Source organism: Sinocyclocheilus grahami, unplaced genomic scaffold, assembly GCF_001515645.1.
Source record: "Sinocyclocheilus grahami isolate Dianchi unplaced genomic scaffold, SAMN03320097.WGS_v1.1 scaffold101.1, whole genome shotgun sequence".
Taxonomy (NCBI): domain Eukaryota; kingdom Metazoa; phylum Chordata; class Actinopteri; order Cypriniformes; family Cyprinidae; genus Sinocyclocheilus; species Sinocyclocheilus grahami.
In genome coordinates, this window is record NW_015505280.1 from 766,271 (window position 1) to 780,132 (window position 13,862).

At 37.5% G+C, this 13,862-nt stretch overlaps 1 protein-coding gene across 1 annotated transcript in view; it reads right to left on the reverse strand.

Annotated features, from left to right (window-relative positions):
• Positions 1-13,862, reverse strand: part of LOC107588288 (uncharacterized aarF domain-containing protein kinase 1-like) — a 111,035-nt gene that overhangs the window by 70,089 nt on the left and 27,084 nt on the right. Inside the window, exon 4 of the mRNA XM_016276324.1 lies at positions 2,176-2,379. Coding sequence (XP_016131810.1) covers positions 2,176-2,379 — 204 coding nt within the window. The remainder of the gene's footprint in view (positions 1-2,175; positions 2,380-13,862) is intronic.

Below are 13,862 nucleotides of genomic sequence, written 5' to 3' on the forward strand. Positions count from 1 at the left end.
ACTCAAATGATATTATATATATATTTTGTGTGTGTATTATATATATATATATATATATATATATATATATATATATATATATATATATTTGTAAGTCGCTTTGGATAAAAGTGTCTGCTAAATGACTAAATGTAAATTACTAAATGTAAATTATATATAACCAAAAAAATAAACAGAAAAATATTGAGTCATTACAATAGTATGTTTCGATTCAAAATGATTTTTTTTTTAAATAAGGGTCCGCAGACAAAACACTATGATAGCTTTCATGTTTGCTAGTGATCAATGCCAGAAGTCTGGGAGCCAATCATCTGGGTGAATATAGACATATGACTTGACACATGACAAGAATGTATCCAGTGAAAGTATCTCTAGTCTATTTGCATGTCCTCTAACTAAAAAAATACATTAAAAACCAACAAAAAAAGTCTATCCATTTTTTTTTTTACATTTTCCAAATGTTACCTGCATCTTGGTGTTTCCAGTCACCATTCTGTATGCAATATCCCAAAATTCCCATCCAAATACAAGGATGAAAACCTGGCTACTAATAGAGTAATTTAAATGTCTATTTTTATTTTCTCACCCAAATTTTCCTGAGAACACACTACTACAGTTTTTTTCCTCAAAGAAACGTCCCTGCTAAAGCCCGATGACTGATGTTCATTAAAAACTCTTGCGTTGACCTGACACAGAGCATACAGAGACACATTATTCTTGCACAACATTAGGAGCACAAGCCTCACCTAATCTATATATCCACACACTCGCACACAGAAACGATAATGGAGTGAGCAAGAGACAAAAGGAGAAAGCCAGAAAATGGGGGGGGGACTTTTATTGTGACACAGAGGCAGACGGATTATTCTCCAGCCGCACTGAGCCCAACGAGCCGTGACGGGTCCATCTCCAGTTCCCGACACACAAAACAGTGGCGTCTCAAATGCTTCTTACCTCACAGCACGCGCACACACACACACACAGCGGAAAAAATAATAAATAAATAAATAAACTAAACCTCCGCAAGCCAGTCGCGACCTGGATAGAATTACGTAATGTTGCAGCCAGTGTGGCTGTCATACGGCAGGGAGGGATGGGGATTGCGAGAGAGAGAGAGAGAAAAATGGGAGGCGGGGAGGCAGTGAAGCAAGAAGTCAGACTGATCTATTAGAGCTAATAATTACAATAATAAAACTGTAAAGATGCAGTCATCACCCTAGAGGCGTCGGGTACAATCGTAGCCCTCTCAAGGTCAGACAAGGGAGGGCCACTCTTTAACGGTTACCTGCTCAGACTCCGGCTGAGTGATTACAGGTTTGAAATGTCCTTCTTGTTCAAGGTCATTCCGCCAGAACTGGGAAGTTTTGTGACCTTGACCATACCTGAAATACTAAAATGCAATGGGATTTGCCATTGCCACAATATGAGAATGCATTAAAAAGATTTTCTGAAGAAAAAACTGCTAGATTATTGCTTAAAGGGATAGTTAAACTCAAAAATGAAATTAGCTAAAAATGTACTCAAGGGTGAGTACATTTCGGGTGAACTATTCCCCCCCATATGGCTCGAGTACCTTCTTCAACATAAGATTTTTTCGCCCATTTTACATAGACAAATAAAGGTTCTTTATTGGAATCAACATCCATGGAATCTTTCCATTGCACAGAATGTTTATATTGGAAAAAGTTATTTTTAAGTAATTTTAAGAGTGTATCATCCTTTGGGAAAAATCATAAGTTTGATTTTAAGGCTGCATAATTTGAATGGCCTTGTTCCTGTGTAAAGTGAGAAAACAGCCCGATATGCACACAAAACATTGGGACACAAGCTGATAGATGATTTGAACAGGTCATCTTCAGAACAGAACAATCATCTCCACCAAAATTGAAATGCCTGTCAAAACATTTCTGAGATGGAGCACTTGCAGGCTGACTGCTCTGACGAGAGGCACAAAAGTGCTGACAGAAGAGGATGAGGGAGACCACAGCCTCTCTCATGTGACATTAACCCTGCCGACCCACAGTGACCTAGACAATTATTGAATAACAGCTCCTCTCTCTCACAAGGAGCAGCCTGCAATAATGACTTGAGAATATGAGATTTACATAATTAAAAGACAACATAAAATCAATATTTGTGCATTTGATGCTTTCTCAGACAGACAGAAAAACAAACCTCTTTTCCCAGGTCTTCTCGTATGACCTGCCTGATCTCCTCCATACTGCTCTGAGGTGCTCTGCTGTGCAGGACCTTCAGCGTGCTGGTGTACTCCTCAGGCAGGAGGTAGTCTAGGGCTCCCAGGTGCTGCCCTACTTTAATGAAGGTGCCTCTATTCGAACAACACAAGTCCCGGAGCCTCTCTGCTGAACGCCTGTGAACCTGAAGAAAGAGAAACAAATTAAACAAATTAAATTATGAACTAGACCAATGAATTTACTGAGTGCTAATTAAAATAATGTATAATAGCACTCATATTTCTTATTAATGCACTACCGCTTAAAATTTTGGGATTTTGGGGAGTACGATTTTTTTATAATGTTACAAATAATTTATATTTTTAAAAAAATGCTGTGCTTTTGAACTTTCTCTACATCAAAGAATCCTGAAAATGTGTATCAAAGTCTCCACAAAAATATTAAGCAGCACAACTGTGTTACACATCAGTAAAAAATAAAAGATGACCACCAAATCAGCATATTAGAATGATTACTAAAAGATCATGTGCAATTTTGCGTTATCACAGGAATACATTACATTTTAAAATACACAAAGTTACATACAACATAAAATATTACTGTTAGATCAAAATTTTAAAATAAATGTAGCCATGGTGAGTATAAGAGATACAATGACATTAAAAAAAAATTTGTTTTTTGAATGTTTATTAATGTTAAGCACTTGATCATCTTTATTTTCTTACATAAATGCATAAATGTAGGCCTACAGTGGCTGTATGGTGCAAAGATGGTATATATACACTATATGGGACACATATATATACAGGGCCTAAAATAAAATTAACACTCGCCAAGTGTCAAATGCGAGTAAAAATCAGCTGTTCTGTCATAAGCGACAAGAGCGATAAGGTCAGAGCAGTGTGAAGTGAAGTGAAGTGATATGTGGCCAAGTATGGTGACCCATACTCAGAATTAGTGCTCTGCATTTATCCAATCCAAAGTGCACACACACAGCAGTGAACACACACACACACACACACACCGTGAACACACACCCGGAGCAGTGGGCAGCCATTTATGCTGCGGCGCCCGGGAAGCAGTTGGGGTTCGGTGCCTTGCTCAAGTGCACCTCACTCGTGGTATTGAAGGTGGGAGAGAGCGCTGTACATTCACTCCCCCCACCTACAATCCCTGCCGGTATGAGACTCGAACCCGCAACCTTTTGGGTTACGAGTCCGACTCTCTAATCATTAGGCCACATGTGATAGTCCGCTTGTCAATAGACTCGTTTCTACTAACTTTTACCTGAGACGATATTGCTGCTTCATTTCGGAAGATTAACTAGAAAGGACAACATTTAAAAAAAAAAAGCCAACATAAAAGAAGCACATTTTGATAAGTTGTCTGCATCATTGCTACCAGTGAAAAAATAAATAAATAAATAAAACACACACAAACGCAATACACACTAGGTTCCCTCCCCATCAACTCATTTGTCTTAAATGCTGTTTAAATGGGTCGTCAGTTTTACGGGGGTTTTTGTGCTGTCCCGTCCCAACACCAGCTGGTGGAGTTGATAGTACTCTTGGAGGGACATCCCTTTGGGACCAGAGCAAGTAAACTGCCGTGAAATGAGCTCTCTTAACCCTCTCACCCTGACAAAAGACAGTCTTTTGTGCTCCAAATGGGGCCGCATATGAGGCTGGTCGTCCGATTCGAATCATCCCTCAAAAGACAAAGTCCACATGAACCTAATTATAGTGGGTGGGGAGTCTATATGTGTGTGTCATCGTGTGTGTGCAGGGATTAAACTGGGCCGCAATGACCAGAACATCATTCAGCATCTCGACTAAAAAAATATATATATTATTAGTAGTCTTGTCGATGAATTCCATTTCTTATATGATCCAGTTTGATACACACACTACACAGTCTCCAAATTAATTCACTGAAAAAGTAAAAAAATACTTTAATTAGAGTTTATTGCATTACACATTATGTTCCCCCTAGGCAGTGGCAGACATTCACAGAAAAACATTCTGATGCCAAGGACTCCCAAAACTGATTTCTTTCTGTAAATAAATACTACCTATAAATATATGTATATGTATACACATACACTATATATATAAAAAAATGTTACTCACAAAACCTGTAGCCTTATATATATATATATATATATATACACAGTGGTGTGAAAAAGTGTTGGCCCCCTTCCTGATTTCTTATTTTTTTTGCATGTTTGTCACACTTTAATGTTTCAGATCATCAAACAAATTTAAATATTAGTAAAAGATAACACAAGCAGTTTTTAACTGAAGGTTTTTATTATTAAGAGAAAACAAAATCCAAAACGACATAGCCCTGTGTGAAAAAGTGTTTGCCCCCTAAACCTAATAACTGATTGGGCCACCCTTAGCAACAACAACTGCAATCAAGCGTTTGCGATAACTTGCAATGAGTCTGTTACAGCGCTGTGGAGGAATTTTGGTCCACTCATCTATGCAGAATTGTTGTAATTCAGCCACATTGGAGGGTTTTCGAGCATGAACCGCCTTTTTAAGGTCATGCCACAGCATCTCAATAGGATTCAGGTCAGGACTTTGACTAGGCCACCCCAAAGTCTTCATTTTGTTTTTCTTCAGCCATTCAGAGGTGGACTTGCTGGTGTGTTTTGGATCATTGTCCTGCTGCAGAACCCAAGTTCGCTTCAGCTTGAGGTCACGAACAGATGGCCGGACATTCTCCTTCAGGATTTTTTGGTAAACAGAATTCATGGTTCCATTTATCACAGCAAGTCTTCCAGGTCCTGAAGCAGCAAAACAGCCCCAGACAATCACACTACCACCACCATATTTTACTGTTGGTATGATGTTCTTTTTCTGAAATGCAGTGTTACTTTTACGCCAGACATACCTTCAATATTATAGTAATGTAGTACCAACTGACTCTCATGTATATTTTACAGCATTAGTTGAGAGATTTTTTTTCCTTGAGAAAATTTGGCATGTACTGTACCTGATATATATATCCAAAATAATCGATATTGAATCGAATCGAATCGTGAAATTTGTGACAAAACCCAACCCTAGTAAATAAGATACAAATGTGTCCCTTTCAAAAGGGTACCTTTTTCCTGTTACATTTTCTATTTTGAAAATATGAAAAGGATTATTTACCCAAAATAAAAAGTGTGTCATCATTTACTAATCCTCATTTTAACACAAACCTGTATGACTTTCTTCTATGGAACACACACACCAAAAAAACAAAACAAAAAAACAAAACAAAAGGGTGAGTAAATTATAAAAAAAATAATAATAATTATCCCTTTTGGGGTACAAGGACCCCAATTTTGAACCCCCCACTCTTATTAAATTAAATGCAACCAAATACCAAATTTAATTTTGCTTAACTTATAAAAAGTTGTTTACAGTCAGTTACAGGACAGCCAAAATCTAAATCATTCCACTAGACCAGAGCTGGGTAACTTCGGCCCTGGAGGGCCACTGTACTGCAGAGTTTAGCTCCAACCGTAAATCAAGTACAGTGGCCCTCCAAGACCAAAGTTGCCTAGCCCTGCACTAGACCAAAAATTACCATATAATTTATCTGTATAAGTGCACATTTTCAAGTTCAGTTTTAATTAATTGTTTGTTTTTATGTAATTTTATGTTTGTTAGTACGGTGACAAAATGGTTCCGACAGTGATAATTATGCATTTTGTGGATGGAGGAGAGGGTCATGTCATAGTATATGTTGCCTAGGCACCACAATCACCATACATTTTAGGGTTCCTCAGTGTTTGTTTTTTTCTTGAGTGTTTCCTCAGGCAACACCACCTCAGGTCCAAAAGACTTCTTTGGATGAAGGCAATATTTCTGACAGGATGTGGAGGGAAGAGTAAACACACTTCTGTCGGGCAGGATTTGCTGTTAATCCTCACAGGCAGTGGATGGGAGATTTGAAGGTTGTCCTATGGGCATTTTCTGTAGCACTGTTCGAACTCGGCATCGCTACCACCGATGGCAGCCCGGGTCGACCGGCTTTTTGCGGCACACACAAAACCAAATTTTCCATGCCCGGAGAAGCCAATAGGATGTGACTGCTCGGAGATAATTACGAGGGTGATGAGAAGACACTTTATTTCAGCAGATACAAAGCATGTGGTTCTCGCCTTCCCAGCCCAGAGCCCAAACAGGCTTTTGATGGTGAGGATGTGTCGAGGAGAAAGGCAGGGCTAATAAGAGACGAAGGAGGCAGTAATAACAGACATGATCTCCGCCTGCTCCTCTTCAACGCCTACTATACTGGATCTGTGGAACCAATACAGCAAAGTGGAGGGACGGCATCATGGGAAAAAGGATAAGAAGAGGAGGTCTACCCTTTTTTATTCTTTGCTGGCTAATCCCCCAGGGAAAGAAATCTGTGCCACCTGCCATCTTACAGTCCTGGCACTGGTAGACGCTATTGGCAGGCAGTCAGACTTCCTCCATTTCTCTCACTATTCCAACTCCTCATTTCTCCCAGCCACCCGCGGCTACGGCAATCACATGGCCAGTCCACTAGGGGCAACCTGGAGGAACATGTTGGCTTTTTACAGGGTGTGAAAGGGAAGCCGCTCTGGGATTGATTTGCAGCTGCACTCATGCGACGAGCCTCTGTGGTGTGCAGCTGGTCGATCCATAGCTTTTAAAGAAAAAAATATATTATTAGGATTCTTAAACATCTTGTTTTAGGCCTTCATCCTGAATTTTTGCCCAACTAAGTGCATTTTTATACACTAACATCCAAAGCAGCACAGAAAAGGAAATTCAGGCAGAAAGGGACCTGTTTCTCCAGAATTAAAAAAAATAAAAAAAAGGGCAGCATTTACTGCAGCAATTTACCGCGAGCCAGCAGAGAGCGAAATAACACAAGAGCACTTGTCGTATCTGATGAGGCGTCAATCATGTCTTCCATCAAGGCAATGCTGAAGAGTCTTTTGTCACAGGAGCTGTTCAGCAAACACAAGTGTGACAGCCAATCAAGTCCTCACCACAGCACGGGGAGGAACAGGAGAAGCCCTCCACATGTTCAGAGTGTAGTAAGACAGGCAAACTCAGCAGAAAGCGCTGATTTTACGTGGGCAGGGGAGAGAGAGAGCTAGATAAAGATGAAAAGATCACACACGGAAGGATGGACACACAAAGCTTCTGCTATAAGCTCTGCCCAACTAAAGGCACCTCACCAAAATGACTCCTGGAATATTCTGGGGGCACAAAATGTTCCCTGATGGAATTGCTGGTTATATCATTCAGCAAAGAGATTTCAACCCTTACAACTGCAGAAATGAGCATAAACAAGGAGAAAGTGTAAGTTACAAGAGGTAATAGATGTAACACTACAACTTAAATCAAACCTATTAAACACATTCCTAGCTCTTAAAGACAACTTATTTTTTGTTTAAATTTCTATACAAAATATCCCTAAAATGATGTAAACAAAATGGAGATTAAAGTTTAAATAAAATGATTAAATCAATATTAATTAAAAATATGATTTATTGTATGTGACTCTGGACCACAAAATCAGTCTTAAGTGTCAATTTTTCGAAATTGAGATTTATACATCTAAATACAGTCTGTGTACAGTCTATCACCGCTGCTCTGTGGAGGCAATGAAGCTCTGCGCAATTAATACCCAAGTAAAGCAATTCCCACTACCTCCCCATCACCTCCTGTTCTCTTCCTCCTCCCCAAAAGCCCTCCCTCTCTCTCTCTCTTCCCACAACCCTTTCATCCGTGGACAGAGCGGCACAAAGCCGGAGCTCTGACAACTCTCGTAATTGCCACAGACATTAATGACATATTTCAGCAGCAGGCAGAAGCCATTAGATGGCCTTTGAAAAATGCTTTGTAGGACCATCATCAGAGCATGTTATTGCCAGGGGACTAATGGGGAGGCAGCAGAGGTTCCTCTTATGCTGTCCCTTCTCTCACTGTGCACAAACCACCAAAGAATAATGATCAGTCTTACATCAAAGGAAACATGAATTTGCAATACTGTCACAAGCTTGACATGCTAAGATGAACTGTTAACCTCAGGGCATCAATACAGCAAAAGTGCCAGGTCACATCATTGTTCGGCATCAAGAATGAATAAGTAAATACATATTTAAAAATCAATAGTTTATCACACAATTTAAAATACCAAAATTGTAATGAAATTTTATGGTACAAAGTTGATTGCCCAGCATTAATAAATGCATATACAAATAAACAAATACATGCATAAATAAATGAAGAAACTAATAAATAGAATATAAATAAAACAACACATAGAAACTAAAATACATAAATAAATAAAAATAAATAAATTAATTAATTAATCCATGCATGGCAAACAACAACAACACACTACAAACAATCTAAAGGCTATTAGTGTAAAACAAACACTGGCATAAATAATCCAGACACTCTAATTATAGACAGAACAATGTTTCTTGGTCTCAGGGTCTATAAAATTCTCTTTACGGACACTCTTGTCACTGAACTGAAATTATACATCCATTTCTTTATTATTTAACGTATAGAGTAAATGTGGCACAAGAAAGTAGAAATAATTGTATTTATTCAAAGGTAAAAAAAAAACTAAAAAAAACACAATAACTGATTTTTAAGCATTGTTATGTAGCAATTATGCTGAATAATATTAAATGGTTTTGGTTTAAAACAACCATTTTTGGCATTGTTTTCAATTTTTTTTATTTGGTGATGTTAGTGACACCTAAAAAAATTCACCTATAAAATTTTACACAAGGCTAAATTCAAATCAATATAGGAGATTGTGGAAATAGGAATTTAATTTATGCTCTTTAAGACAAAATTGTGCAGCTTGCGTAACCTTAAAAAGATATTTGAGTGCTAATAGCAAGTTTCCTTAGATAACTACTTGAAAGTGAATAAAAACATCCCGTGTCATGTAATAATATCACCTCACAGAATGCAGACTGGTATGGTGTTACAGCTTGCTGAACCACTCATTTTAAGTTAGAGTGTCTCAGTGACTTTCTCCTCGTATAACAAACATGTTTTGGGGGTAAAAGTGCAAATCAATGATCTCTAAAATGCTGGAGTCATGTATTACAGCCCTATTGATCAAGTAACCAAAGAATCGCACCTCCAGACAGCTTTAAACCTGAAGACCACAAAACCAGGCTTCATAAAGGCAGAACTGATAATAATAATAATGGTGTGTCCACTCATTTCTCTCTCTTATTAGTTTAATAAAGTGATTTCATGTATATGAAAGGTCTACACCAAGGAAAGCCACACAAAGATGGCACGCTCTTCTGTGATCACTTTCGTTTGAGGTGAAAAGATGCTCTGTTCACTTCCATCATTACACAGCGACTTAGCCAGTCACGCCTTTTGTAAGCAAAGTGGACTGACATGCGTTCATAGAAATTGCATCTACTATTGCCAGGCAATTATTGCTTTACATTGTGACTTCATGAATAACTCGGAGGGAGCGGGCAATTTAGCCGCTGTCCAATCTCAGAAAATTCCCAGCAGTCAATAAATGCACACTAGACCATTAAAAAGCCCCCTCTTATTCATCTTTCCCCCCACCTCCACGAGCAGCACCTACTACCGCCCATCTCAGTTTGAAATTGCCTGGCCAGATGGACGGCTGTGGGGTCTGTTTGGCTAGCTCCTGGCGCTAGCAACAAATTAGCATACAGTAATGAATTGCCCGAGTAGAACAGAGATGCACTTAGCCCTTTAGTGGTGATGCCATCGAACAAATGGAAATGTATCTCATTCGTGACAGACCTAAAACAAACGAAACCTTCATGGATTACTTTGCCCTTACAAGTTACACATCTGCTTCACACGATGTGCTGTTAAACACGAGATTATGTGTTCATCGCCTCCGTTCAGTCTCATTGCAAGTGCTAGAAATATTGGCAGGGATTGTTCAATAGCCTCTTAACTTTGGTAGGAGCATGTCTTCCTGTCTTCCATACCTAAATTTACAGCCATGCTGTGAAGCCCCTTTACAACTTCTGAAAGGAGTCTCTTTCTGCCTGGTAGGTTTTCAATAGATTCAGATGAGCTTGCTATTATTGCAGACAAGCAACAATAATTCTTTAGTCATGAGGTTAACTGCCCTGTTTGCCCAAATCCACCAGAAGAAAGACTAGCCCTGATTAAAAGGATAAGATGAGGTCAAAGGGCAACCTCTGAAATAAATTCAAAGCACCTGGAGTGCTTGCAGAGGGTTTCGTTTATTAAGCTGGTGATATGCATATAAACTTTAACCGTATTTTACCATATAAAAATAATGGTAAAATAAACACATGCACATGCATATAAACATTACCATATTTTATGTCCAAAATATATAATAGTTTGAGTAAAAACAGATTTCAGATACTGAATCTTGGGTTGCAATACTTTCAAATGGCATACTGGTCAAGATAAATGAATAGTTTGACAGGAAAGAAATGTATAATTCTGGACTGAAAAGATTGTACAGTGAACAGAGTACAATGAAAAATACTGCAGTACATTGTTTGATGAACAAATTAAAATGAGTACATAGGGCTGGGCGGTATGATGGTATGTTACTGTGAAATAAAGTGTCTATCGTTAGAGATTTTGCTATATCATGTATTCCGCGGTATGCAAATATATCTGCGTAACACAGTACTGCTTAAACGTTATAAACCTTTTGAGTGATAAGGAAACATGCATGAATGAGAAAATAAAGGGTGGGACACACTTGGTAGAGTTATTAAGTGCAATAAGCAGTGAAAAAGAACTCAATGTGGTGCTCGTGCTGACTGACACACAGCCGAAGTGTTTCTGTAATATTTCTTACTACATGTTAAATAAACTTAGCCTACTGTAGCTGAATAAATTAAAAGTTTATTTCATATTTATTTGTTCTGTTGTGCTTGTAATTTGTTTCTTTTTCTTAATTTTAATAACAAAAATAAAATAAAAATAGCTATATCGAGGTGCATATTGTTATCGTGAAATAAAATTTCTCATACCTTTAAATACGATTTTTGTCATATCTTCCACCCCTATTAGTACATTATAATTATTATACATATTATATTAATACAAGACAGTCATGTGCATTATGACTTATTTTTTCACCAAAAAAAAAAAACAAACTCATAAAAGTGTCTTAAAAATCAGGATTTGTTCTCTTCATGCAAGTAAAGAAATCATTTATTATTTACTACATTTGATTTTGGGGGTGAGATGTGATATTATGAACCCTTAAACAATCTTTAATGTATAAAATCAATATAAATGATATTTTCTGGAATTTTCTTACAAAGGCTCACATTCTTTGGGTAAAGTTTTGATAATCAAATGCATGCAACCTAAAACAGACATCAAACCTGACAGCAGCTGAGAAATGTTCACAGCTACCACATGCTATCACAGCCCTCAAAAATAACATGCCATTAGCAGCAGCTGCATTGCATTCAATTAATAAAAGCAGACATCCCAGATTACATCTGCAGCAATAGGGGTTGAATTATGGAATCCCACACTTCATTACTGAATGCTCTGTGAGCCAAATCAATATGCTTTCTGTCATATTAGCTTCCTTTTCACTTCCTATTCAGGATGCGAAAATTAATGCTGAAGTGTTTGTTTGTTTATTTATTAATTTATTTAAGGTGATCAGACCCAATTAAACATTTAACAGTGCTACTCTTTTTTTTTCACTTTCTGTCTCCCCACCACCCCATCATCCACAGATAATGTGGGAAGTCTGAAGTCTACATATAAAGCAGCTGAAGCTGGGAGGTCAGTGAAGTGCCCATGACTAATACAGTGATGCAATAAGTGATTTGAAAATTAGGAGACATGCCATAATCAGTGTGAAATACTGATAATTTTTGCCCATGTTCGGCTTGTCAGAGGCCCTTCACTTTGATTGTATTCGTTTATGATACAACGGATGAGCAGGGCCAACTATTGCTTTAAAAAATGGTGATAAGGCAATCGCGGAAATGTAAGCGTTAAAACATCAGTTCTGTTGCTAATGCAAAAGCTAAAAAATCTGAACTAATTTGACTCTTAAATGCACAATTATATCCATTAACCAACTGAATTGCAAAAAGTAATGAATGCAAAAGCAATGACAAAATTTTCCATAAAAATGCCTGGTCTGCCATGTGTCAAACAAACAAATAGTACCACAAACTAATGCTATTGGTTGAGTCTAAAATGCAAAAACAAACAGAGTTTTTGAATAACAGGCAATTTCACTTATTAACCTCTTTAAAAGAGCAAAAAGCTATGACTATGAAACAAAACCACAATATCCATGCACACATACCAGGTAATCATTTTCATAGTTTTCACTCGTTTTGAGTGCTGGAGCTGTAAAACTCCTCTGAAAACTCCATTTGGAGCTGTGTCTATTTATTACTAGCTTTGCTCTGATAAGAATGCAATTTGCATTTTAGAATATGAGAGAGACGATTATCAGAAGTGAGAACTCAATAGAAGAATTGAGACAGAGGCTAAAGCATGCTAATGTGCTGGCTGCAAATTCATTACTGCAGCCATTTCATGCACTGGTGGAGCCCAAGCAGTGTCTGATTTACTGTTCTCCTCGGAGAGGCGGCACACCATTTCGTACCTCCTCAAATCTTCACTGCTCAGAGGAGACCTGAGATGCCATCTTTTTTCACCAACGCTAGATATCATTCAACATCAGAACTGCAAATAAACCCATCTTTAAGCAAGTTGATGTTTGTGTGATTAGAGAAACCACTCGCCACTCACTGTGTACATGAAATTTTCATTTGTAATTTGAATTTTAAACAGTTCTAGTATCTTTTCCAGCATATACGTCAATGACCAATAAACAGAGTACACCCAATTGTGGAAGAAATCAGATTTCAGTCAAAAACATAATAAAACTAAAAAACTAAACAAAACAAAGACCAAATCAAAAACTAAACAAAATAAAACAAAACATGAAAAACTAAACTAAAACAAAAGCAAACAAAATCAAAAACAAGCAAACACAAACAAAAAAATAAAAACACACCAAACAAAGCAAAAACACACAAAACTAAAATAAACTAAACAAAACAAAAACAAAATCGTTTGAAATTGTGTAGGTCTCATTGTACTATACCAAATATATTAAAAGTATATGAGCAATTAGCTACCAACTCCAGAGATTGGTTTAAAAAATATTAAAGTATATTAAACTACCAAAAAAGAGAAACGATTAAAAATAAATAAATAAACAAACAAACAGCCACACTATGAGGGACTGCATCTAGTTCAAAAAAATGTTTTGGAGTAAACGGTGGTCTATTTTAGCTGTCAGCCTTAGGCTATAATCATCCGTACATTCAATAGAGGTGCCAAGGTTGCCAAATATGACATCCAAGCTGGAATACAATTTCTTTACTTTTCCTTTTTTCTTGATAATGCCGGTCTGTGCTAATCAGCAGCATGTCTTTCTCATTTAAAACACAAGGCACTCCAGATATGCAGACAGCAATCACAAACTTACACGAGCACAAAAAATAGTAAACGAGTCTTTGACATATGACTGTGATATTTGTCATAGGATATTTGTCTAACACATTCAAGTATGTCTACAAGCAGAACTGATTAAAGACAGTGATTATAAGGTTCTAGGCTTGAA